Source organism: Athene noctua, chromosome 5 (assembly GCF_965140245.1).
Source record: "Athene noctua chromosome 5, bAthNoc1.hap1.1, whole genome shotgun sequence".
Classification (NCBI taxonomy): Eukaryota; Metazoa; Chordata; class Aves; order Strigiformes; family Strigidae; genus Athene; species Athene noctua.
The window spans coordinates 33,368,473-33,393,492 of record NC_134041.1 but is presented as its reverse complement, the minus strand read 5'-3'; the positions used below and the strand labels follow the sequence as shown (position 1 = coordinate 33,393,492).

The 25,020-nt window shown below is 43.5% G+C and overlaps 1 protein-coding gene and 1 long non-coding RNA gene across 8 annotated transcripts in view; one reads left to right on the top strand and one right to left on the bottom strand.

Annotated features, from left to right (window-relative positions):
- Positions 1-20,479, bottom strand: part of SMG7 (SMG7 nonsense mediated mRNA decay factor) — a 55,315-nt gene extending 34,836 nt beyond the window's left edge. For 4 of the 7 annotated variants that reach the window (XM_074907031.1, XM_074907028.1, XM_074907034.1 and 1 more), the window contains exon 1: positions 20,137-20,479. In XM_074907031.1, the coding sequence (XP_074763132.1) occupies positions 20,137-20,165 (29 nt within the window). In that variant the 5' untranslated portion in view covers positions 20,166-20,479. Of the gene's footprint in view, positions 1-12,243; positions 12,396-18,597; positions 18,656-20,136 lie in introns of those variants that run through there. The other 3 variants (XM_074907029.1, XM_074907030.1, XM_074907032.1) reach the window with 3 other exon arrangements.
- A 155-nt stretch (positions 20,480-20,634) lies between these two features.
- LOC141960851 (uncharacterized) lies at positions 20,635-22,831 on the top strand. Its single transcript, XR_012633704.1, has 3 exons — positions 20,635-21,056; positions 21,362-21,492; positions 22,720-22,831. It is a non-coding gene; the product is annotated as an uncharacterized LOC141960851 (long non-coding RNA).
- Positions 22,832-25,020: the final 2,189 nt, after the last annotated feature.

Sequence of the window (25,020 nt, the reverse complement as noted above, 5' to 3'; positions counted from 1 at the left end):
ACTTAAGATATCTTTTTTTAGCTTATTTCTTTCAAGAAGGTGTTTTTCCAACTTTTTTTCCAACTACTAACAACAGAGAACACTGGAAGAAGAGATAACCTATTACTACCATCAGGCAAGCAATGAAAATTTTAGATATTGTGGCACAAGAAAGCTGAAAGCCCATGAAAGATTTCTGCCTTGTCCACATGGAGTTAACGCAAGGTGCCTCACCGATGGCCCCCGCTCCCTTCCCCCCCTCTCCCTCCCTCGAAGGATGGGAAATAGCAGATCTTCCCCCCCCCCCCCCCCCCCCCCGAACAGCTAAGAAGAGCCGAGAAAGGATGGCAATCTTCTGTGGTGCTGCGCCTCAGGAGCCTCCGAGATGCTGACTTGCAAGTCTAGTCAAGCACAAAAGCTGAGCCAGTTCTGCGATGCTATGACTTGGCAGCTAGAAATGCTACTGCTCAGGAGGAAAAGCTGACTTGCTCAGGTGCTGAAGTCTCTCTTTTTGAACAGCTGGCCAAGTTAATACAACTTGGCTCCACTTTAAACACCTGCCAGTTGTGCAAACTTTTTCTTTGAGCAGAGAACATCATGTGCATTGCCAAAGCCATGAACCCTACTGAGAGGCTCAGCACAAGCGGGGGACACAGTACTGCTCTGGCAAACACAAGCCCAGTATTCTTCTCCAGGCAAAAAGGCTCTACCCTTTAAAAGTTAAGAACTGCTCCTCTGAAAGTTACTTGTGCAGAATCACCTTCCACTGTGTTAAGTACTAATCTTTTAAAATAGCACCGTTTTAAAGGTTTGACTTTCATGAAGTTTTGACCAGCTACTGCCTGGAAATTTAGATGTAGAGACTCAACCCTTTCATCAGTGCAACTGCTGACAGATGCTCTGTAAATGCATAGCCCTAACAATATGGCTGGACCTGAACTTTTACCAAAAACATTATTTTTAGAACATCTTTTTTGGAAGATAATACTCATGGACTCACAAAATGAGAGCCTTTAGTGCCAATTTGTTCACTAGCTGTAAAACAAACTGCCTTTTATATTTTATAAGCCTGCAACAAGCTAGACTGAGGGGATTATCGCTATAATTTTAAATAAAATGTATAGAAGTTATTTCAATACTTCCTAGGGGACAAAGGAATTAGTAAAGTAGGTCTAACATTAACATGCTCTTTCTCATTTCCACCTAAAATCAACTTAATTCAAACAGCTGCATCTACTGTTGCTAAGCCAGGATACCAAACCTGTTCTGCATCAGTGACAAAATACTAGCATCCCAAGAGAAAATTCTTGAATTTTCCTTGAACAGACTTTACTGAAGAGCCTTTGCTGGTGTTCAGAGACTCCTAGTGGGCACAACTCAGAGTTCACTGATAACAGCAAGAGTTTCTGACAGTGAAAATGGCTCCTCATATCATCAAGCATCCTTTAACAAACTTTTTTGTCCATATATTTCCTTGCCTCATACTGAAATTGTATTAGAATGACTCACTGTGGTGTAAAAATACCCCGTCTCCAAAACTTGGTACAGCTTGCTTATACATTTTATCATTTCAAAAATATTCTGAAGTGCTTCCTTGCCTAGTTGGACTCAGCAGTTCAGTATTCAAGTCAAGTTTCCCCAAGTTTGTTGGTCCAAAGCCAAATAAGCACAAACCATAGTTCAAAAATTATATTTCAAGTATCTCTGTTAGATTATATAATCTTGCTATACTGTGATAGCTATTCTTTACAATTTCCTAACCAAATATAAATTCAGTCCATACTTTAGTTCAACTGGGAACAAAACCACGAAAGCCTTCCACTCAATTCAGTGAGATAGCTTGACAGCTAAAGGAATTTTCATTTTATTCAAATATTTGAAAAGCTTTAAAATTTTAAAAGACAGAAGTCAGGACTTTCTTTTGAAGCTGTGAAGGCATAACATATTAAAATTTAAGTACCCACAGATAGCAAATTTTCTTCTCTTAAGAACCTGGCAATATATAAAGTCCTGGTTTGCTCTAACTTGGGGGAATCAGACACTACAGTTAGCCTGCAACGAACCACCAGTTTTAGCAAAGGAAGATAAGACAGACACATTTTGGTTCTCCATTTTTAAGTTTTTACCATTCTTGATCCATTAAGTTTTCCCTAAGCAGGAAATGAAAACTGGGCATTTCCCTTAAGCTACTAAACACTACAGAAAACAAACTCCATAAATACAGGGATGTCTCTCCCATATACACATTTTCAAGTGTTCAAACCATCACACTAAGAGGCTGAAAGGTAGATCAAAAGATCATGTAGTCCCACTTGCACTTTTACACTAGGACATTTGCTTAATTTCCTCTTAAAATCCTACAAAAAAGATCATCATACAACCTCCTTCTGTAACCGTTCTATCACTCAGTGATAGTCCAGAAGTTTTCTGAAATGCCAAACTCTGCTGCACACAGTCCTGACCGTAGCACACCCAGCTGTTATGCAGAGCTCCTGATCACTGCCTTTGTACAACAGGCCCTTGGAAAAGGCTGAAATCCACACATTGGACCACCAGTTCTCTCTTCCAGGCTAAAACGTCAACCTCAAATTAAGTTTTCTAATTCTCTTACTGCCACCTGACTATGAACTCCATTCATGTATCACTAAACAAATGGATCTATTTTACTGTTGCCCCCAAACCAGCTCATCTCTGCTTCAGTATCTATTCTTCAGTTCCATTGTAATTCAAAGCACTCATAACAACTTTTCAGTTCTGCATATACTACACTGCATCTGCAGTATCTGTACTACAGAAGCACAGTTTTGATAACAAGCTTCATTGTCAAGCACAGAAAAGCAAATAAAATTAAGCCCAAGTTTTCAAAACAGCAGTCGTGCCACCCAGCTGAAACCTGTGACTTCTCAAAGTCCGACTGGGCAAAGTCAAGCTTCATTTACACCACACTCCACATTTACACAGTGAAGATGAGCCAGGCAAGATCTGCTCTGGCATGATAAGTCCTACAAAAAGATGTGGAAAAACCCCAACCTTAAAAAAACCCCAAAACACTGGACACAACACTCTGCTTCCCACCATGGCTAAAGGGGAACTCCACTCGGGTTTCCCCAACAGCCCTGAAGCATTAGTAGCAGTATCAGTTCCCTATCAAATCTCAGCAACATGAGCTCCCTGATAGGAACTGAAGATTTTCAGTACTGAAATGGGTAACTAGTCCAAGCTGGACTTATAGAAGTAATCAGAACCCAACTATTTGTTCTGTGAATACTCTACAAACTAAAAACCATATTAAACAGTCAGAGTAGTTTCACTGCAAGCAGGAATTGGTATTTCTGTACTTCTCTTTCCCAGAGGTATGTGCAGAAATTGTACCATAATGGAAAGTGCCTGCAGCCTAGCAAGTGTTACAAGACACAAGTGATATCTGACCTGAAGGCTCAGCAAGGGCACTGCCAGAAACTTTTCCTTCTTCTGAAAGGGAATAAGAACATACAGAACATATATTTATAAAAAATATAGGAAATCCTTTATTTTGGGTAGTGAAGGTAATTTTCTATGCTAGCATACTAAGAAGTCAAATAGACTTAACACACTTAAATTACCACTCCAACATGTAGCAAGACTCACACTCAGAGGAAACTCCAAAGCAACACCCAGCAACTACTCTTTTAGATTTTCCTCAAAATAATAGTTAACTTCCAACAAAAATTTATAATGGCTTAATACCTCAGTGGGTTTTTTGTTTGTTCATATTTAAGTACAGCTGTGCTGATTCAAGGTAGGGGAAAGCAGTAGAAAACACTGACAGCGCGAGCACTGAATATTCTACAGATTTAGGGGCGAGTTGGGTCGCTCAGCAGCCCCTAAACATTGTACCCAAGACAGCATTCACATCTGGAGTTCAGAGCTGAGCAAAAATTACTAAGTGGTTGACAGTTTTATGGGAAATAAGCATTCTCCCTTCCACTCCTAAGAGTAATTACTAAAACTTGCTATAATATAAAGCTTTATTGACAGTTTTTTAGGGACTCACTGGACACTAATCCTTTACAGCTGGTACACTTTGCTAAAGGCTGGATGTCAGAAGATACAGAAATACCTTCTGACTTCCCTGAACTATTTTGTAGATGACAGCTGTATCTCTAACTACAATCCATCAAAGGAATGCATTTTTTTTATAGCAAGTTCAGGATCGTGCAAAAACCTAGATTTTTATACCTGAAAAACAGTAGCATGAAACTTGTGGATAAACTTAATTTTTGATCACATCGCCTGAATGTTACAGGCTTCAGACTGCACCTCCAGTTAACAGCATGACACATCTTTTCCTGAAAGGGTAACTGGATGGAGTCAGGATTTTGCTGCAGTATAGGGAATCCGATACAAATTTTACTTATTTATTTGTATATAGGATTTACTTTTTATAAGCTGCTGTATTGAACAAGTTCTTAATGTTCCAAACTTGCAAGTTCTGCCAGCTAATTTAAATGGCCGTAGTTTTCATAACGTGCTGGAATCACTTGTTTTGGGAGCAGGCAGGTTTTGGTGACATCAGCTCTTACTGATGTAGCCAGAGATATTCAGGCTGTGAGTCACTGAGTTAAATGTTCCATATGCCTTTTACACTGAAAGGACAGTCTTCACAGATATAGCAATGAAAAACACCTTCAACTACCACCTTACTGTAAATTTTATGTGCTAACTAGATTAAAGTTTATTAGTCCTGTTACAGGCAGCTGAAGTCAGGGTACAGCTAATTTCTTTGACCAGTAGATTTATCAGATTATAGCTGTAGATCAAAGCCACGCAAGCAATTAATTCAGCATCAGTGCAACTGTGCAAGTGAAAAAAAAAATCACCTCTGCAAGTAAAGCAATCACTACATGAATCCAAACCCTCTCCACCAGGAATCCTGCTCTATTACCTTCTTGTTCCCACCTCAGATGAGAGGGATGGTGAGAAATGGGGACACAGGACTTTTTTTAATCCCATCTTCCCTCTTTCTCTTAGTGTAGGCTCTATTAGTAGCAAGTAATAACACTCATCCTTAAAAAAACAAAACACAACTCTCCAAGTTTGATCAGAATTGACAATCTTTCTCCCTGGATAAAAGTACTCTTGCAGTCAGCTTCATTCAAACTCATTTTTTCCCTCCAGTTTCATGGAAGTCAGTTCCTTTGTCTCAAGATTTGAAGAAGACGTGCCCAACAGATAAAAGCTACACTAAGGGAAGTTTATATGTGCTTACCCTCCAATTTCATCTAGAAGGAGGGAAAAATAAGTCTCCTACCCTGCTCAGGCTTCTAGAGTTCAACCACCTCCACCAGTCTCCACTCTCCCTCTCATTACAGCCTAGAGCTCACACCAAGCACAGGAGCCAGACTGAGCCTAGTTAGAAGAGCAGTGCTGGAAAAGTGAGTTAAATGCCTCAGAGCTGGGATCCGGTGTGTAGACAGTCATTCCGGATCAGCAGTATGCTTCTGTCTATTCCACAGAGTTCTAAAGTTTAAACCAGGAGAGTAATCTGCAAACTAAATATCCAACAATCTGTATTTTTTCAATTCAAACAAAAATAGCTTGGAATAAATGTACAGTTTTAAGACTAGCTCAGCAAAGCTCAGCTGCATTTTCCACAGTCACTGGTTTGTAAAGACATTTTTAAAATACTATGCTGTTCTTTAACTTTCCATTCTGACCTACTACTTATCTGGAATTATACTGGAGCCATAAGGGAGAAAACTAAACTCTAAATGGATGTTGCCCATGAAAGAAAAGCACAAGAACTCCAGTCACCTTTACTCTGTTTACCTTCCCAGAGCAGACAGGGTAACTCCACAGGTCACCCCTAACAGTGTTTTCAGTATAGAAAAATTAAGAGCAAATTACCAAAGGTTTAAAAACAATTTAGTAACTATTAAAAAAACATGTTCAGGAAAGCACAAATGGATACTTAGTATGTGTGGCACTTCAAGACATGGATATCTTCTCATATTTTAAGGAATACATTTAAATGAAAGTTTCTAATGGGAAACAGTCAACAAATGAATACACTTATGGAATATTCTGTTTCCTTATCAGCATCCATATGGTAACACATTTACTGCACTGGCTGACTACATGTCAGCTTTGCAGTTGACCTTGATATAAGTCAATGGCAAAATGTTCAACACAGAATGCATAATCTTTCTGTGTATCTCAAACTTTACACTAGCCATTGATCAAGATAGTTTTTAAAAACTAAAGCAATCTTAAAGGTGTGAAGGCACAAAAACTTCCAATGTTGCCTTGCAATCCACTTAACCATTGACAGCCTGCTCCCTTAAAAGTATACAGATTTTGCAGAGAAAATCATACAGCTCTGCTTGCTCACTATCCATAGTAAGGAACTTTTGGTAAGCACACAGAAGGGTTATTAGTTCTTATCACTACAGTGCTAAGGGGGAATGTGAGAGGTTTGCATCTGAACTACCTTACTTCCCATGTTAATTCCCACAAGATATTGAGACTGAGCAAGGAAAGGCAACAGAATTACTTTCTGAACAAAAAAAACAAAGCAAAATACTCCAAGAAATAATGCCCTTGTAATATTGTTATCTTTTGCTCTTTCAAATCTGCCCTGATTACATACAGTGCACACAATATCAAGTTTCACTTATGATAAATACATAGTAATACCAGTACTCATTTGTTATATTACAGTTCCTGATCTGGTAAAATCTTTGCCTGTGTTAAGGGCTGGAAACTGGAGACAATAGATGTTAAAGTGAACATTATTTAACTTTTTAACAGCTTTTGCATTATGAAAACCATGTCCAGAATTATGTAAAAGGCAGAAATCAGAGGATCAGGATCAGATTCAGATGGATATCATCCATCAGTTTCAGAAAGTTATGCTATTTAAGTCAGCCTAGCAGAAAGCTAGACCAGCTAAGGTCAGGGAGCAGATGCCGACCCTCTCTACACATTGTACAGGATCTCCCATGCAAGCTTACAGTACTCAATTCAAAGGCTGGTACTTACACAGTCAATTTAGTGCCACACTCTTGTAACATGGATAAAATATGCCCCCTCACCTGCCTGTGGAGCAGGAGAGCAGAGCGCCTGCTGCTAGGAGTTGGTTATAAAGGTGACATATGTTTCCCCATGGAAAGTCCACCCCACTCTGCACAAGGAGGGCAACACCTGCAGCCCTCCAAGTCCTGACTTTCAGCTCTAGCAATGTCCTGCTGCCTCTAGCCTCTGCTAATAGCTGGGTATATAAAACAGAAAGACCGTTCTGATTATTGGTGTTTTCTATGGATCCCCTTCCTCTCAATCCCTGACTCTGAAATCACCCCCCACCCAGTAGCAAGCACTGATCCTTACACTCAAATTGAAAACGACTCACAGGGACAGAGGAAGGAATTACCCTTAAAGATGACTCAGTTACTGGGAATTCAAGATACTGTCTTCCTTGCTGAGCATCAGATGGAAAAAGAGCAAATATGTTGGACATCACCATCAGAGGTCGCAAAAATAAAACACAAGTAACCCCTCATACTGTGCTCATAGTAAGTTAAATACAACAGATACAGAGAAGTTCAGCATTTTGAACATGTGCTCCCCAAGCACTGATACCGAGATCTACACCCAGACAGTTAAGACCTTCAAAACCAAAAATCTAAAGAAAAATTATTGGCATTTAAATTGTTCATTCTGGTCATTCAACAATTGTATGAAGCTGCTTTTGCCCAACCCCATTCGTTTTATAAACTCACAATTACGTAAACATCAACAAAACACATCTGTGCACAAATGCACCTAGAAGTTTTAAAATAGCTTTTCATAATGAAGAGATTTTTTTCAGCGCGAAAGGACACTGTATGGTTTAGACAAGCTATGGTGAGTAACACTCAGATTACATCTAAGTATGATCCTAATTGCAAGCTGCATCTTAGAAATTATTTTCAATCCTCCATCTTGAAACTAAATGCGAGTCACACTCTGAAACCACAGCAATGGCACTAAGGCTGAACACCAGTCAGGGAGAATTATATTGGCCATTTATGATAATTAAACGAGTACTCAGTGCATCATTGCCAATAGTTTGCAGGAGTCTCAGTAGCTGCTCCCCATTCTTCATCAGAAACACACAGGCAACACTGTTCTGAAACATACTTTTCAACTAGAGAATATTTCAATAATTATTTTCCCCCCAAAAGTATGGAAATAAGAAAGAGGCAGAATCCTCTACCATCACAAGTTTAATGCAGCTCTATCAAACACAGTAATTTCTCATGAAAAAGAAACAAAAAAATACATGATTGTTAAATTCTCACCTCAAAAAACACAACCAGCAGTATTTCTATGTATTTCAACAAAAGCACGAATGTGACACAAGGTACCAAGGATACCTGTTTGAGCTGCAGGGACCTATGGGAAGAAGAGTTTGTTGCTGAACCTCAAATTTGACTTTTGGTTTAGCAACACATGACTCTCCTGTAGTGCTCTGTTGTTGGTTCTCCTCAGTTTGGGAGTGGCTGGCTCACTGTGATGGGCTGTCAGCTGCAATACCCAAGAATCTACCACCAAAACACATGTACTCCTGGAATATCTAAAGTTACTCTCTGGTCTGTGTTCAGCTGAAGGAGAAACCTATGACCAACCCAAACAACTCAGATCTAGCAAATTTTATTAGCTCAGGAATGAAGCAGCACGAATACGCTACTACAGGAACTGCCCCTCTCTAGGAAGGGTGCAGCTTGAAGCTTTTGAGCCCTGTTGAACACAAATGGGTCCGGAAGAAAACCGACCTGGCTGAAGTGGTGCAGTTCACTTGGCCAAGTCCAGCTGACCTCTGCAGGTCTGCTCACAGCAGGTCCAAACTGCCTCCAAGTGGAGCTGCTGCTACAGCAGCCACTGCCCTGAGGAGCGCTCTCAGGTACTGCAAGTTAACCAGTAACCTCACCTTTCCCGTTTTAAAAACTAATGGCTTGGTTAGGAGCAAGCATCTGAGCAAATTTATAACTGTCAAGGTTAATCCTGCTTTTGAGGATTAAATATTTTTATAAAAATCATTTTATTTCACATTTAAATCTCAATACCTGCATAGAAAGTCCTTTCTAGTTCAGCATCTAGGAAAACTGACACAATGTGCAGCCAGATACAAACTGGTATCTGCTTTACCAATCACATATTGAAAAGCTTTTGGGTTTAGCAGATCTTTACTGAACATAAACTCTGTAGAAAACAGAAGTCTGAATGCAGCTTCCCAAACTGCAGTCTCTCAGACCAGACTTCATTACATTCATTTTACCTTCTGCAATTGCTGAGGAACAGGGTCCATAGCAGTGGACTAATATCCAGCCTGAAGATCAAATCCTAAGGCTGGAAAGGACCTCAAAAGGGCATTATCCCATTCCTTCACCCTGATGTTATTCCTGACAAACATCCGTGTTGCTTGCTTTTGAAGTCCTCCAGAGGCAGACATCTCCATTGTGGCAGTCCATCCCAGCCACCTTGCTAAACCCCTTCCACATGGCACTACTTCTTGCCTTAAAGAATCATGGTACACCTTGGGTTCACCCACTCTGGCTCCTTGCTCCCACCAAATCCCTCAGCAAACATCATCAGCCTCACTCAGCCCTTTGTAAGCTGGCGAAGAGACAGGGACTGTCCTCACCTGGTTAGACTGAGAAGCCATTTTCTAAATCTTGGCCACATATTAAGCAAGAAGGGATGATGCCAGGAAAAGGTTCAGCATATGACTACACAATTACTGGTTATTAACACTTGTGCATTACTCAGGTTGCACAAGCCAACTCAGCCCTGGTGTTTCACTTTGCAACCACAACAGCTTGGATCTCATCATCAAATGTTTTGTACAGTATACCAGCATGTCCAAAACAAATTTTAAAATAGAATGATTTTGGCACTGCATTTCAGCACTTGACAATAAAACATGGAAATTACATGAATCATGCTGCTCTAACCCCAAAATCTGAAATCCATATGTTCAACAGCATTTTTAACCATACAAATAAAATATCCTGCAGCTGAGTCCTTAAAGGCCTAAAGATCTTCATGTCCTTCTGATCTGTTATCCTAAAGACAAGACACTCTTGGGTCACATCACTTAACACTCCAGCATAGCAGTTTCTAGCTTTGTAGTCCTCAAAGAATTATTTAGAATTATATAGAATCAGTTATACATGATAGAAAAATGTATTTTTATAACCATCTTTAATGCAAAGTGTACAGAATTTTACCTGATTTTGAAACAGTATCCCAAAATTCTGACTACATAACATGAATGTTGAAGATGGATACATCACTTTTTGTAGTGTTCGCTTCTCCCTAGCCATCTATGATGGAAGCTTCCAAAATAGTCTGTAGTTGTACTACCAGCATCAGCAAGCATTTGACATCTTCATTAGAAAGATACTGTAAATATCCTTCCAGATAGTTTCAAGCTTTATAAGTTATTTTAGTCTCTGATATCAAAACCAAGCCCCGTAACTCCTATAGTTTACCTCAAAACAAAATAAATCTCTAACATGAAATAGTCAGGGTATGTTCAAACTGGGTGGAAAAATGGCCAGAAATTCATGCCCTAGAATAATCTATGCAACATGCTCCTAAATTACAGCCTTCTATACTCATTCCAATTAATTTCACAATGCATATTAGGCAGTTTATCACTTCTAGTTAAAGATTTCACATATATGTTCAACTTTATGTGTATTGATGGTATTAAGACAAACTGAAACACCTTTAGATTTTTATTGCAAGTTTAGTTTTGCATCTTTTAATAATTTATCATTAATTCATATATCACCTTTTTCTTCACACTGAAATAATATTTCCTCTATTATACTATTAACTGCAGCTGGACCTTGGAGCAATAAGAGCTGGTACAGTTTTCATGTTTTTATACACTCTTGGTGGTTTGGGGTTTTTCTTCAGTATTAAAAAACGTGGCTTAAATCCTTTGGACACTATTCTTATGCCATTCACAAAAAACGGACCCACTAGTAGATTGGCTTTTTCCAGGGAATAGCTGGCTAGATCAAGCCTCTATGCTCAGAAGTTTTGGCATGGCATTGTCCTTAACAAATATTTACACTACTTCAAAACAGACAACTAGCATCTATTCAACAGACTAAAGTCTTGTCCCATCCTTTTTTTTCCTCCCTCTTCATAGGAACGGACAATTAGCATTTCTATTTTTAGTTATTAGGCCAGTCTGGAAAAATTATCCTAAAGGCCTGTCTTAATGGCTCAAGTGTACCTCCAATTAAGAGCACAAATGCTCAAAGGCACTGCCAAAACTAGTACTGACTGCAGAAGGAACTGAAGCTGGACTCTGTCAAAGTCTCCTTGTTGGCTACCGGAAACCCTGGTTTAAAAAAAGATTATCACACAGTTGCAGCTGTTTGACACATAGCAATATGCACGTGCTTTCTTCAAATCACTGTGAGACCAAGACAGGACATGGCAAAGCAAATACCAGAAGACTGTCATTGAAATAGTAAGTACAGTAGCAGAATTTACAGGATTATCATAAAACAAAGGGGGAAAAAATGGTCTTCCCAATGAATTTATCAAGAATTAATTTATTTTTATTCCTGACAATACCCGTAGGGAAGTCAAACTAATAATAACATAGCACAGACCTCTGGGGAGTTTAGAGGGCCCTCAAACAGGCTGGCTCCAAACAAACCACCCTTTGTTGTAGCCTGACCAAATAGGAACAACTATCAAAGCCTCAATACACCAAGGCACCAAGACAGAACAAAGTCTTGAATAAAGACTCTTGATGCTCAAAAGATATGTTTTACTGTGTCCAAACAAAAAGTCTGATCTCTGCCTAGGTTTCTTTAAAGTAATTCACGAAATTTTCCCCAGCTTCATTTAGCAGAATCAAAGTTTCCACTGGAAATACAGTCAAAATTAATTTCTCGCTTCCTAGCAGCTAGAGAGCAGCTGAGATAATTCAGCCATATAACAAGTGGGGGCCCCCAGACTCAAAACAGACAATGCTTCAGAGAGCAGAGGGGCAGAAATAAAATAAAAATCAGCTTACACATACCAGTATTAGATGAAACAGAAAACTGTTTGATAGGGCTGAGCAGTAGAGGATACTTCCAACATCACAGACAATTAAATTAAAGTACAAGAAATAAGACTACTGATGTATTAGAGACATAAGTACTTTCAAAAAAATGACAATTCTTTTCCCTTAAGGTGGAAGAGGAAATTAACTCTAGCAGGACTCCTAAGTACCTCAAGGGTATCTCTGATTTGAGTCCCATCAGTGAAATTCAGTCTGTCGCCCACGGCTGTGTAACAATCGCAAGAGACTCCTCAGCCTTCTGGTTCCTTATGATAATCCCTTGAGTGCAGAAGCCAGTGTGAATAATCCAAGAAAAGTCCTACTGGAATACAGAAAGAAGAGAAAGCAGGCCTAACGTTACTCAAAAAGCTCTTATTCCACCCCAACTCACAGCATTACATTGATCTGAACGGGTAGCTGCTGATTTATCTCAGAGGAACTGAAATACACAATATCAGAACACTGCTTAAGCCATTTCCCCCTCATTCGGTTGTCTAGGAAGTCCCCAAGCTTACAATCTGAAGTTCTTCTTAAACTGAAATGGGAAGAAAAGCAGTGGTCAGAGAAGTCTAGAAACATGGCTTCAAGCAGGAGTTGGAGCACAGCTGTATAAGTGGAAGCCGGTGATGCAACCAGTATAGTACAACTGTAAAGCCACAGTCAACAAGATACTGCATGCAGCAACACAAGCACTCAAGAGGCACATCCAGAAAAAGCCACCAGCCTTCCCTCCTGCCTGAACCAGTGAGAAACTATGGCCCATAAGTCAGCTCCACAATAAACATTTTTAGTCCTCTATTCTTTTTATTGCAGTAAGATGGAGAATTAGAGCTAAGATGCCATACCCCTCCCTGAGTACAGGAAAACTTATGTTTTACCAAACACCACTGAACCCTATGACCTCCCTAGTAATACATTAAAAAGTACAGGACCAAAGTATGCAATTCAGCTAATGATTTTAAGCAAACAAATCTGTGGTTTTATTCCCCTCCTGCTTGACAGCAGCTGTGCAGTTGTCAAGTGAGATGAGGACAAGCCTCAAGTTCAAAGTAACAAAAGCAGTAACTAATGTCCTCCCACATATACTCCTTACACATTATAGCTGCATTCCTTAACTGTTCTTCCACCATTCCTTACTCTGAGGAGTCTGCTTCTGCTAGTGAATCTGCTGCTGTTGTGAAGATCCAATGGCAGTTACGAAGGACCTATAAAACTACATAACCCCCAGTAACTCCTCATACAACAAAATCAGACACTACAGCAAACTGTCCTCTCCTCCCTCCCCAGCCACCATGCCCTTGAACTGCAATTACTCCTCCTCCATACTGGTTTTCGCTGGCAGAGCAGGGAAGATGCCAAGGCATCTATCAAGTCACTGTCTTCTCCCATCAACGCAAGTGTTTCTGAGCAGCGACCGCAGCCAGCCTTTTCTTAAGTGGGAAGCACCAAGACATCTGAAAATGCATTCAATAGCCAACATGGCAAATTCAAAAGCAGGGCAGCTTCATATTCCATATAGATTGATTTATATAAAGCTTTAAGTTGCTCGACATAAAAGTTAGTATTATAATGCAGTGGCCAGATCAGTTTATTTGGAGGCAAAAAACATCTCACTGGAGCAGGCTAGGGTTACTTGTTGTGAAACTGCTTGATGCAAGATGCACTCTTAGGACAGAAGAGATTTTAGAAGTAGCTTGAATATCACAGTATACTTTATATTGAGTACTTAAATAAAATAGCTAAGCATTCACCAAGCAAATATACCTTCTTACCATGCGCTGAAATGAAGCAACTCAACAAAAAACCTCCAAACTCCTATATTCAGGGAATGGGGCGGCCCTCTCAAAATGCTTTTGTGCAGTTTAAGTGCCCCATCAAAACTTCAGGCAAGCATCACTTGGTTTCACTGCCACAACATAATCTTCTCCATTTCAATAAAGATTAAACTACATAGTAATATGCAGGTTAGAACAAGAACTACTTGTTACAAGAATCATCTCTGCCATCAGAAATAAATAAATACAGCTGTAACTTTACTTACACTAACCTGCACTTCTAGGTCACTGGAACACTGTTTTGCAAGTAACATCAAAGCACAACACAAAGAAAACGCAGTAACAGCATAAACAATAAGCTGTGTTCTGCAGCAAGAAAAAAAAAAAGGAAGATTCTCAGCCCAGACTGAAAACAGGGGTACTATTTGTGACAGTGATACCAGCTACATTCTTATATGTATTATGTTCTACATATAGCTACAGCTACGATCTAGGAAATGGGGTGTTATGGTCTGGGAGCATTTTAATGATAACGAGCACTATCACCAGAAGCAGGGGTCCCATCCTGCCCTTACTATTAGTGCCTCATTCCTGTTGCACACAATCTCACCCCTTTTGTCAGCACATGCACGGTAACATCATGAATGGGATTGGGAAACCAATTCCGGCTAAAGTCCGTGGGTGAAAAAACAAAATAAAAGCAGTTTTAACCTAGCAGAGCTCCCCAGTCCAGTTCACTGAAGACCTGGCCATAAACTTACACCATAAAATCAGGGCTGAGCAGGAAAGGGTGAAAGGAAGAATGAGACACGTCTTTTGGGAGCAGTTCAAGTTTAAAACACATGCTTTTTCTATATGGTCAAGCTTCTGCCAAGTACTAAGCAAGAACTGTTAAATTCTGAGCTATTAGAGCCCTCTTCCCTCCACACATTCATGCATAGTCACCTTCCTGCCAGTCCCTCCAGCAGAAAGATGTGCCCACCACCTACTAAACTGCACATGCATTCAAATCCTCACTGTTAAGGATGTGACTATCCACTCTTAACATATCACACCAACCGCAATCTAACTCTGTCAAGGAGCAAACTCCAACTCCACACACAGAACAGCACACACCACAGCTGACGTGAAGCTCTGCATGTGCCGATTTATAGCAGCTGAGCTCTGCCTGCTTCTCTCTCACCAGGCACACTCATTTGGATTGCTCTTCTAACCAGCTTTCATAAAGTAGATGACAACAATCAACTCTGAAACTTCTACCCCCCTGTAGAAGACTGCTAAAATTTGTTAAAGCCAGCTGAGAAAGATTAAAAAATGATAAGCAGCACATTTGCACAAGCCTTGTTTCCTTAGGAATCCAGGCTTGAAAAAGGTGTCAGAGCTCTGGCAGTACATCCCGCCAACTTGTGACTTTAGCACAAGTTGTCCCTGGGTGGCAAGAGGATGCTCGATAATTCAAATCTCCATGACAGGAAGAAGAGAGCAAGTAATAGCTGCCCAGAGACTTGAGGGGTATGGTACATGTCTTGGGGTTCTCAGGAAGATGAATTTCCTTCAGCAGAAAGCTCAGAGGGGAATTGCTTAACATCTTTTTGCTATAATTCTTTTTACTTCATAGGTCACCAGAAAAAGCAAGTTGATAGGGAGTAAGTAGTAATCATCATCAATCTTACTCGCCTTTTTAAACCATTACCCTCACCTGTAAAGAGGTATTAGTGTTGTTCATGCTAAATACTGGCAGCAATTCTAGTTATCAAATGCTAAAAACACCTTGAATGGAGGGGAAAAAAGGAGAGAAAATAAGAAGGAACGTTTTCCCCTTTGTATTCCCCCAAAGAAAACATTGTGCTAAGAGGTGCCTCCTGAAAGGCCAATGCAGTATTTGATCTCTCCACTACTCCTCCCCTGCTTAAAATTCAAGAGTAAACAATGTATGAAAGTAACATTAATCATTTCAGGACGTAAAAAAGCTGGAGGGAATACTTTCCAAGACTGACTGGTCTTGTTCAGATATCAAGACAAATCAAGAAAGATGCGGATCAACTGGAGCAAGGTCAGCAGTAGCCCCCAGGGCACCTGGGGCTGGAGTACTTGCATCCAGGGCTGGAGGAACTGGAAGCAGGGTTTGATCAGTCTGGGGCAGGGAAGGCTTCGGGGCACCCACAGCAGCTGCACATGTGCGGGGAGGGGATTGAGAAGATGGAGCCAGGCTCTCATCAGCAGCATGTGGTGGGAGGGTGAGACACAACAGGAACACGTTAAAATACAAGAGGTTCAAACTGGACAGAAAGAAAATCTTTTCCACCACGAGGACAGTCAAAGAGTAGCACAGGCTGCCCCAAAAGCCTGTCCCTGGAGGTTTTCAAGACCTGAGTGGTTCAAGGCCTGAGCAACCTGGCCTGACCCCAGAGCTGGCCCTGCTTTGAGCAAGGAGGTTGGACAGAGACCTTCTGAGGTCACCTCCAGCCCCAGTTACCTTGTGATTCCATGAACTCCAGGCAGCACACTGCAGGCACACGTTACAAGATTCTCTATTAATACTGAAGTTACTTTTACTAACTTTTTCCTCCATGCACCCTCAAGATAATTAAATAACTTACTCTGCCTGTCCTGTTGACATTCATTCTGGCTTTCAAACAGTATTCTGGTTCATGCCTTTACAGCACTGACAAACATCAACTCTACATCATCCTGATCGGGAATTGGTCCCAGAACATGCTCACGCACACACATACTGCAGCACTAAATTACCTCTGCTTTACCCTCCTCCATTAACAGTGAAGAAACACTGCAAGAGGTGTGTCACGGACTGGCAGACAGCAAAGGAGAAACCATGAAGAGACACAGCAGATGCAGAAGTTAATGGAGCTACTGATGAGTCTTTGAAAAGAGAGCCACAATTTAAATTATTAAAGCAGTCAAACCTTTAATGAAGTTGGTTATAGCCTCATCATAAGACTACAGGAAACTACCTACTGGTTTGTCAGCACTAGAATTTCTAAGTAGTGTTCAAGCCCTGTAATTCAAGCACTTCTTATTCTATGTTTACAGAGCGCTAAAAGCCACAATTTACCAGGGTAACGCCACATTTAAGTAGTAACTAGAGTTCACATCTTTGTGAAATGCAACCAAGTGTCACATCTCAGGCAAACTACTAAACTTTTGAATCCAAGTTAACTATGTTTTAAACATTAACATACTAAACAGGCAATGAAGATCAATTTCCTTAAAGTGAACAAACATGGACTAAAGCTTGGTACCGTCTTATAAAAAGGATGCACTCCGAAGTTTTTGTGATATCACCACCAACAGGATTTCTAGTGTAATATTTTTCTTAAAGGTAACTTCTATACCTAGCAGGATACATGAGAGGTTTACTGTGACTGTCCCACAAGATTAATTTTATTTATGGGGAGTACCTGTAGATCCCTAAAGCAGCACAAATGGTATGGGTACAAATTTTTAGCTTGATGAGCTGAACACATTCACCTGAACAGAGAGATGTGAACCATGCCTCTTTTTTGTAAGAGCTCTTTGAAAGACCGTTCTGAAAGGTCTACTCCCCTGACCAGATGTAAGGCAAATCTTTGAACAGCGACTCAAACAATGACCAGAGAGAAGTACCTAAGAAACTAGATGGGACAGAACTCCAGTACTCTTGAAAGATTACCTTGAAAAGGATATTAAGGCTAGGAAAGTGCAAATCCCAACGCTTTCTTACATCATAAAGATTCTCCTGCAACTTTTAAAAGACTCAGTACATGAAGTCTGGCCTTCTTTGTTCATTCTGGAAGACTTCTGTAGGAGTCTCAGGTGTTTCTCAGTTCTTGCACTTTGCCTTAAGGGCCACAATCTTTTAAGGACAGCATTTTAAAACGATTCATATACGTTTACAGAGAAAGCAAGAGACTGACAGTGGAGGAGTTAAGACAGTCCAGCTAAAAGTCCTTTCTTCCCTGCTCATTTTTTTCAGCGTCTCGATTCTTGCAGAGTCATTATTTCACCAGTTATTCAACCATTACAGAGTCACCTTAGAAATTCACCTCTTCTCTCTAAACTTCAAACACACAGGAAAGATTTCTCACAAATGCTTTTCTGTCCCTTCTTAGTTTTAAGACGATGAAGACTAGCAGAGACTAACTGCTCCACATCTTCATTTGGCACAATGTTTTGTTAAGCTGTTCTTTCATATCACCATACTTTTGTCTATTTATTCCTTCATCATTACACACAGATTGAGCTTGTAATGCTAGAGTAAGAAGGAGGAGGACATCCTCCTTAAGGCAAAGGACTAACAGAACTGGCTCAGAGTTTGAGGCTCTATTCCCAGTTCTCTTTATGAGCTTGGAGTAATCCGCAGCTCAATTTCTGCCCTATGCAAATCAAATAGTTTAAATATATACTCTGGATGTAAAAAGCATTTCACAGCTTTGAAGAAAACCCAAGCTTACCTTCTACGCAGAGGAACAAAGCTAAATGTTCTTTAGAGGAAGAAGGTGAAGATTACCAACTACAAAGTGCTTGAAAAGTCTAGGAGGAGGAGTGTCCTGTTAGGGTTTTTTAGAAGGTGATAAAGTTCTTAGTGACAAAGACAGGAGTCATTACATGTAATACATTAGTGCCCACATGCTTCAGTCTGGTTTTATTAGGCACAATACAAATAAACCAGTCAGGAAAAAGTGATAAAGGCCCAGGATGAGCTATGAGTTGAAGGAACAAAGCGAGGCAAAATAGGTGATTACTGCCCACATGCCTGCAAGCAGGGAGGACCTCCAGCTTGGCACAGAATGCAGAAGGCTAAGGAAGAGTCCAGTGGTGCAGGAAGGTGACTGGGGCAGGACAAGCACGACTTCAGCAGCACTGCCTTGTAACAATGCAAGGCAGCCGAAGACTCGTAGTCACAGGGAGGGAGAGGGAAGCAAGAGGTTACAACATTATCGAGACATATACTAAAATACAAAAAGCAAGTCCTTTACTGGTAGAGGAGAGCTATTAATAAGGCATTTAAGAGCTTTTCCCATAATGTAATGTAATAAATTCTTAGAACAAAGAAGTTTCTAAGACAGGATAGGTGGGAGCAGCCTGGAAGAGGAAAAGGCTCATAAACCTGCTACTAGTGAAAAAGATTACTCCTTTTTTATCTTTTTTGAAAATGCAAACTTGAGACAGGATCTGGACTACCAGGAGGCACACAGAGTTATGAGATGAGGAGGAAGGGGAGGATGTGGAGAATTAGTAAGGGGAGACAGTTGAAGCATTTCAGAACCCTGGATAGAAAGTGTCTTGGAAATGTAAAAACCTCCTTAAAATCACCCCTTAGAAATCCTTCTCAAGTCTTGAACTCTTCAGAAGGGGAGTGCGTGCCCTTTTGACATATCTACACCCTTCCCATGAGGTGCTCTGGAAGGGCTGGGGGGGCCCAAGACAGTATTTAGAATTTTACTGCTACTGAAAAACCACTTGTATCTCGCAATGCTCCTTTCCAAAATCACTAGAGCGTTTCATACCCAAAGACAGGTTCACCCAGAAGCTTGTCTGAGTTCTGCTCATATCAACGTGCAGCATCTAGCACTCTCGACTTCAGGGACTTGGGCACGTTCCTGTTCAGTGAAGCGTTTCAAAGCAGCACAACCTCGGCAGGCTCCCTGCTCTCCCCAAACCCCATCGAGTGTCCAAGCCGCGACAGAGGACTTCCAGCAGGCCGCGGGACGACTGGCGAGGTCTGACACACAGCTCCCGCTGCTCCCGTTCCCCCAGAGCCCTCACGGGGCTGCGAGCGCAGGTTTCGCATCACCGCCGGGGTCAGACTCCGCAGTCGCTCCGCAGCGGCGGGTTATTACAGCACCTACCCGAAAGGGGCAGGAGAATCCCCGCTGGGAAGCCGGTGGGTTCCCCTTCTCCCCCCTCCCCGCCGCGGCTCCAAGGCACCGGCGTGACCTTGCTAGGGAGCCCTCGCCGCGCCGGGCCGCCCTCAGCTGACCAGCAGCCCAGGCCGCCCGCCTGCGGGTACGCGGCCTTGTCCCGCCTCGGCCCCGCTCCCCGCCAGCGCTGCGGGGCTCGGGAACGTGGCGGCCGGGTCCCCCCCCGCCACACACACCCACCCCGGTCACATCCCCCCCACAGACCCGAGCTCCTCGCTGCCGCGGTGAGGCCTGCTCACGCCTGAGGGGACCACGTCCTCCCGCTCCCCGCCGCCTCCAAGGCCGTTGACCGCGGCCTCACCTCAGAGCAGGCGGCGACCCGCGCCCCCCCGCCGCCTCCCCGCGCCGCTCCCCAGCCGGCTCTCACCGGAGATACTGCGCACACAGCAGGCTCATCCTCCGCTGCTCGCCGCCCCGTCCCGCCTCGGGTCTCACAGCCCGGGCCGGCCCGCCGCCCCCGCGCCGCCCCCGCTGCTGCTGCTGCTGCTGCTGCTGCTACCGCTGCCGCCTCCGGCCGCCGCCGCCATCTTCCCGTGCAGGGCCTGCCGCCGCGGGGGAGGGGCGGCAGGAAGGAAGGGGCGGGGGTGTCCCCGCTCTGCGCTCCGGCCGGGCAGAGGCCGCCCGCGCACCACCGGCCCCGGCAGCGCCGCTCCCAGCAACCTCAGCGGCCCCGGCAGCCGCCGCTGCTCCCTCGCCCGTCCTCCCACCGCGGCGCCCTGACCCTCCCGCCGCGCTAGCCGCGCTTCCGGGCCCGGGCCCGCCCCCGCCGGCACTTCCGGCGGCGCCACCGGCAAACCCTTCCCCCAGCCGACCCGAGGCGGCGCCCGCCGATTGGTTCGCCCGCTGCCGTAGCAACCGAGGGGGCAGCGGGGCGTCGTCACGGCAACCGCGGCGCCTTCCCGCTCGCCGGGGCCGGGGCCGCGCCTGGGCCTGGGCCTGGGCCTGCAGCCGCGGCGTTACACGGTCTCCCCCGCCGCGGGCCCCTCGCAACGGCCCTTAAGTTTCTCCGATTCTCCTTCACGGAGCTCGGGGCGGCGGGAAGGTCGGCGTGCCAGGAGGCGGTGGCCCACGGCACTGTCCCTCAGCACGACGTGGTGGTGGCAGCCTCGCGCTTTCCTGACAGAAGAGGTTTTAGCAGGAACGACGCTAGCAGGCCTGGACTTCCCACAGAAACGAGACTGCCTGTTCTCTGCCCGCTTGCTTGCCCACACCGAAGGATTCCCAGGGTTTGGCTGCTCAGGTGTCCGGCCCTGAGGGTCACCCCAAAGTGTCCCGAATGGCCCTCAGGTCAGTTGCCCTTCACCACCCAAAACCGCTGTCAGCACCCACCCCAGTGCCTGGGAGGCAGCACGCTCAGAATGGAGTGGGCCTCGCACTGGGGATACAGCCCACGGTCCCAGAGTCTGCACTGCAGTCAGCAGGTCTCGGCATGGAGCCAGGACAGGGGCACATACAGCGGTAACCTTGCACCTCAGCACAGCAATCTATCACATCTAAATATTAACACTTTTTACAGTATTTACACCATGTGGTGCCGCCTCCTGTGGTGACTTGGTGACCCATTTTACGCTTGAACTTGTCTTTTTTGGCAGGAAAATTCCCACTGAGTTTAGCAGCCATTTGATCGAGTGGGCCAGCTTGAAGAAATGAGGCAGATGATGACAATTTGGGATCAGATGAGCACCGAGGAGGCTGGCTAATGCAAATCGTGTTACCTGAGCATGTAAGTGACCCCGAGGACAATATGAAAGACCATGCTTCGAAAATAAATCCCTCACATTTTTTCAGGTTGAAATGAGAATGTGTTTAGGGAAATGCTTTTCAGGGCCCCACATGTTTAAACAGAAGCCTCTCAAGGCTGCAGAATCGGTTTCCTGGTTTCAGTGCAATCAGAGCTGGGCAGTGAGCCATGCCGCCAAACATTCTGTTGAATCCTGTGTGGTGCCTTGAGCAGACGCCTCAACAGGGCTTGGGGCTCAGCCTCCATCCCCACAGGCTTTCAGCTGCAGAGCAGGAGCAAACTGGTTCAGCACTGGGCGAACTGGAGCTGCTTCTGCCTGCCGAGAGCCTGTCCTGGGCTAAAACAGACAGGTTGAGTTTGTGCAGCTGCCACAGGGACTCTAAGATTGTATCTCCTGTATCAATGCACAAACACAGCTCTTAGAAGCTGCATCTCCCAGGGCACATTGTCCAGGACTCTACCCAGATGCTTCACGTTGTCCATGTGATCTGCAGCCTCATCCCTCTGGTTCCTGAGCTGACATGATTAGGGCACCCTGCATCTCTCAGGAGACCCATGGGGCAGCACATGCTACTGTGCAGATACATCGAGTTTATCTGTACTCTTCCCACCATTTTCCATTCATTCCTTCTTAAGGAGGAGTTGAATAGCTCAAGTTTTGAAAGCAGAAGCACCTTAAGCTGATGCCACTTCCCCTTCCACCAGCCCCTCACTTCCACCCACTGTTTGCAGCCCGATCCTTCTCCAGTCCCAGGTTTGCAGTATCACGCAGCAGTGGAGCAGTGCTGTGAGAACAGCTTACCCTGGCTTAAGCAGCAAAAGCCAAAACCTTACCACAGAGCTGACTTGGGATTTTCCTGTCACTTTTCTCCTTTGAGTCTTCCCCCAGGGGCTGTTCCAGAGACTCCCCATCCCTTCTTTAGCCTTGTCCAAATTGTTGCTCTTCCACCTGCTTCTTTTTTTTTTTTTTTTTTTTTTTTTATTTGTCTGGAGAGGGCCCCCCTGCCAGAATTTTCCTCCCAGGAGAACAGTATCGTACAGCCTGACTATAAGGTAGCCACCAAACTGCAAAGAGCACTCTGGCATGTACTTTGCTTCATATCCTTCTGGCAGCAATGATATTGCTTAAAATAAAATGCTTAAAATCAAATAAATGTTAACCTGCACTGTTACTGCTTAAAATAAAAGGTAATTTTTTTTATTTTTCAGCCCACTTTAGCACAATACTGGACCTTAGACAAAGTCATTGGAGTGCAGGCTGTTCTCTGAGAGTGCACTTCTGAGCTCAACAGGTCAGATCTGAGCAAATAGGAGTTTCCAGGACTGCCTCTCCCTCACCTCTGCATTTGCATGTGGATAGAAGATTAGAAATTCAAAGGCAGAAGCTTGATTTTGGAGCGTTTTGAACAGGTAGGTTGTGGCATGCTCTGACTTTCTGCAGTACCTCTTCAGTCGACAAACCCAGGTCTCCCGGGGAGGCCACAAAGCACTCCCTCGAGGCACCACGCTCCTGCTGCGTCAGGCAGAAGCGAGGAGTGGGCAGCGCTGACTCAGCAGCTGTCTTGTGCTGTCTTGTTCAATCTTGTCTGAGTCCAGCCCACCTCCAAAGCCACCCCAAAAGACCCGAGAGGTTTGCCTGGGGCAAAACTAACTTCCGAGCCTTGAGCAGTGGGGTGCAGGCAGCCCCAAGTATTTTCAAGCGAATCTGATGGGTGTTGTTGCCGGTGTTATTTAACCTGTTTAATGCCAATATAAATTGCTGAGCAGAGCTGTTCCTCGGGGCAGCTGTATGAGGGAGTCTATGGCCCATCAGGGCAACCTGCCTGGCCACAAAGCCTCCTGTTGCCTTTTCTCAATCCTCTTGAATATCTTCCAGCCACAGAAAGAAAGGATGTCTGACCCTGCACAGGTTTTTCTCTGGTTTTCAGGGCTTTTCCTCCAAATTGTGGAGTCTTTTGCTTCCCTTTGAGTTTCTGTGCTGTTGGAATGGATCCATCTATTAGGACAGCGTGTCCATGAGTTTGTCTCCCCTGCCCTCTCTTCTTGCCTCTCGAAGAGTTCTTCCTCATTCCCACACCCCTGGATTTGGCCTCAGTTTCTCCCACACAGTGTTTTGGAGGACTTGACGTTGCTGCTAATTGCTCTGCTCTGTTTTTTCTCAATTTATACTCCAAACTCTTTGGTGCCCACACCAAGGTGGCTAATTTCCTTCCATTTAAGGGGCAGCCACAAGTCCATCTCCCCTTAGTTTTGTTCCAAGAGATATGTGATAAAAGTCTCCTCTTCAGAGAAGCAGATTTCTCATAGACGTCAACACATATAACAATTTTTTTCATTAATGGGTCAATAACTGTGGCCTACCATTGTATAAGTTACAGAGCATCAGGAAGTATTTGATCCCCAGATGAGGATGGTAGACCAGAGACCCTGTGAACCCAGTAAATAGCCCTGGCCCTCCACCAGCAATGCAGCCAAAATGCCCAGAAGCAAAGCCGCCCAGAGGGAAAGACTTGTAATCCCAAATGTGTGTCTGAGTCCTTCCACAGCCTCTGTTATGGTACAAGCTCAGCATTTCACAGACCTTGGATGTGTTTAGCCTCAAACCACTGATCTAGCCTGCTCTAAGAGAGAGAGTGACCATCTCCACTTAACAGGTAATCAGAGGAGCAGAAAAGGTTTCCTCAAGGTCTTTTAAGACAAGAATGGAGAGGTGAACCAAATTGGAGCCCACTCCCATCCTTCTTCATTCACACTAACATCTTTAATTGTCCAGGAATATCATGTGAGCAGTGTAGAGTCCAAGGTCTCCCTTTTGTGTGCATAAACTCTTCCCCTGTTTCCACGTACAGGTGGCTGTCTCAGTGCCAAACCTTGGCTTTTAGGTCTTTGAGACGTCACATTTTCCTGCTGGTCAGGGCGAAAACCTGGGATCGAGGAAAAATGAGAGTACAGCTCAACAACTGAATGATAAAATACCAGATTCTCCGCAGGTTTGGTGATTATTTCGATCTAAATGTTGTGAATGTGGGAAATTAGCACTTAAAAGCAATTGAAGAACTTGAAGGAAGAAATAAAGTATGAAGGTATCTAAACAACCTTAATTTTGCCCTGTGTTGGTGCCTCTCAGTAATCATGTTACCGTGATTAAAATGTATTTGTTGTCATTCCAGATTATAGTACGTAGATTTTTAATTGTTGGTGACAAAAGCCTCATCATACCCTAATTATAACCTCATTTCTCCAAATATAGCCTATATGCAAAACTTCAGGAATCCTGACTGTATCGAGGTTTGTCAAGTCTTCATTATTCCCTTGCAAATATCACTCAGAACAAAGCAAAAATTGTAAAATAGGCTGTATCTCTTAGAGAAATCCCTTTTAATCCTTATAATTCAAAAAGTATCTAATGGATTTGCTTTTCATTTTTTGAGGGTAAGTTCAAAGAGTTCTGAAAAGAAGTACCCTTTCACACTAAATAAAGTTAAATCCCTCTTGGAAAGGAAATAGAAA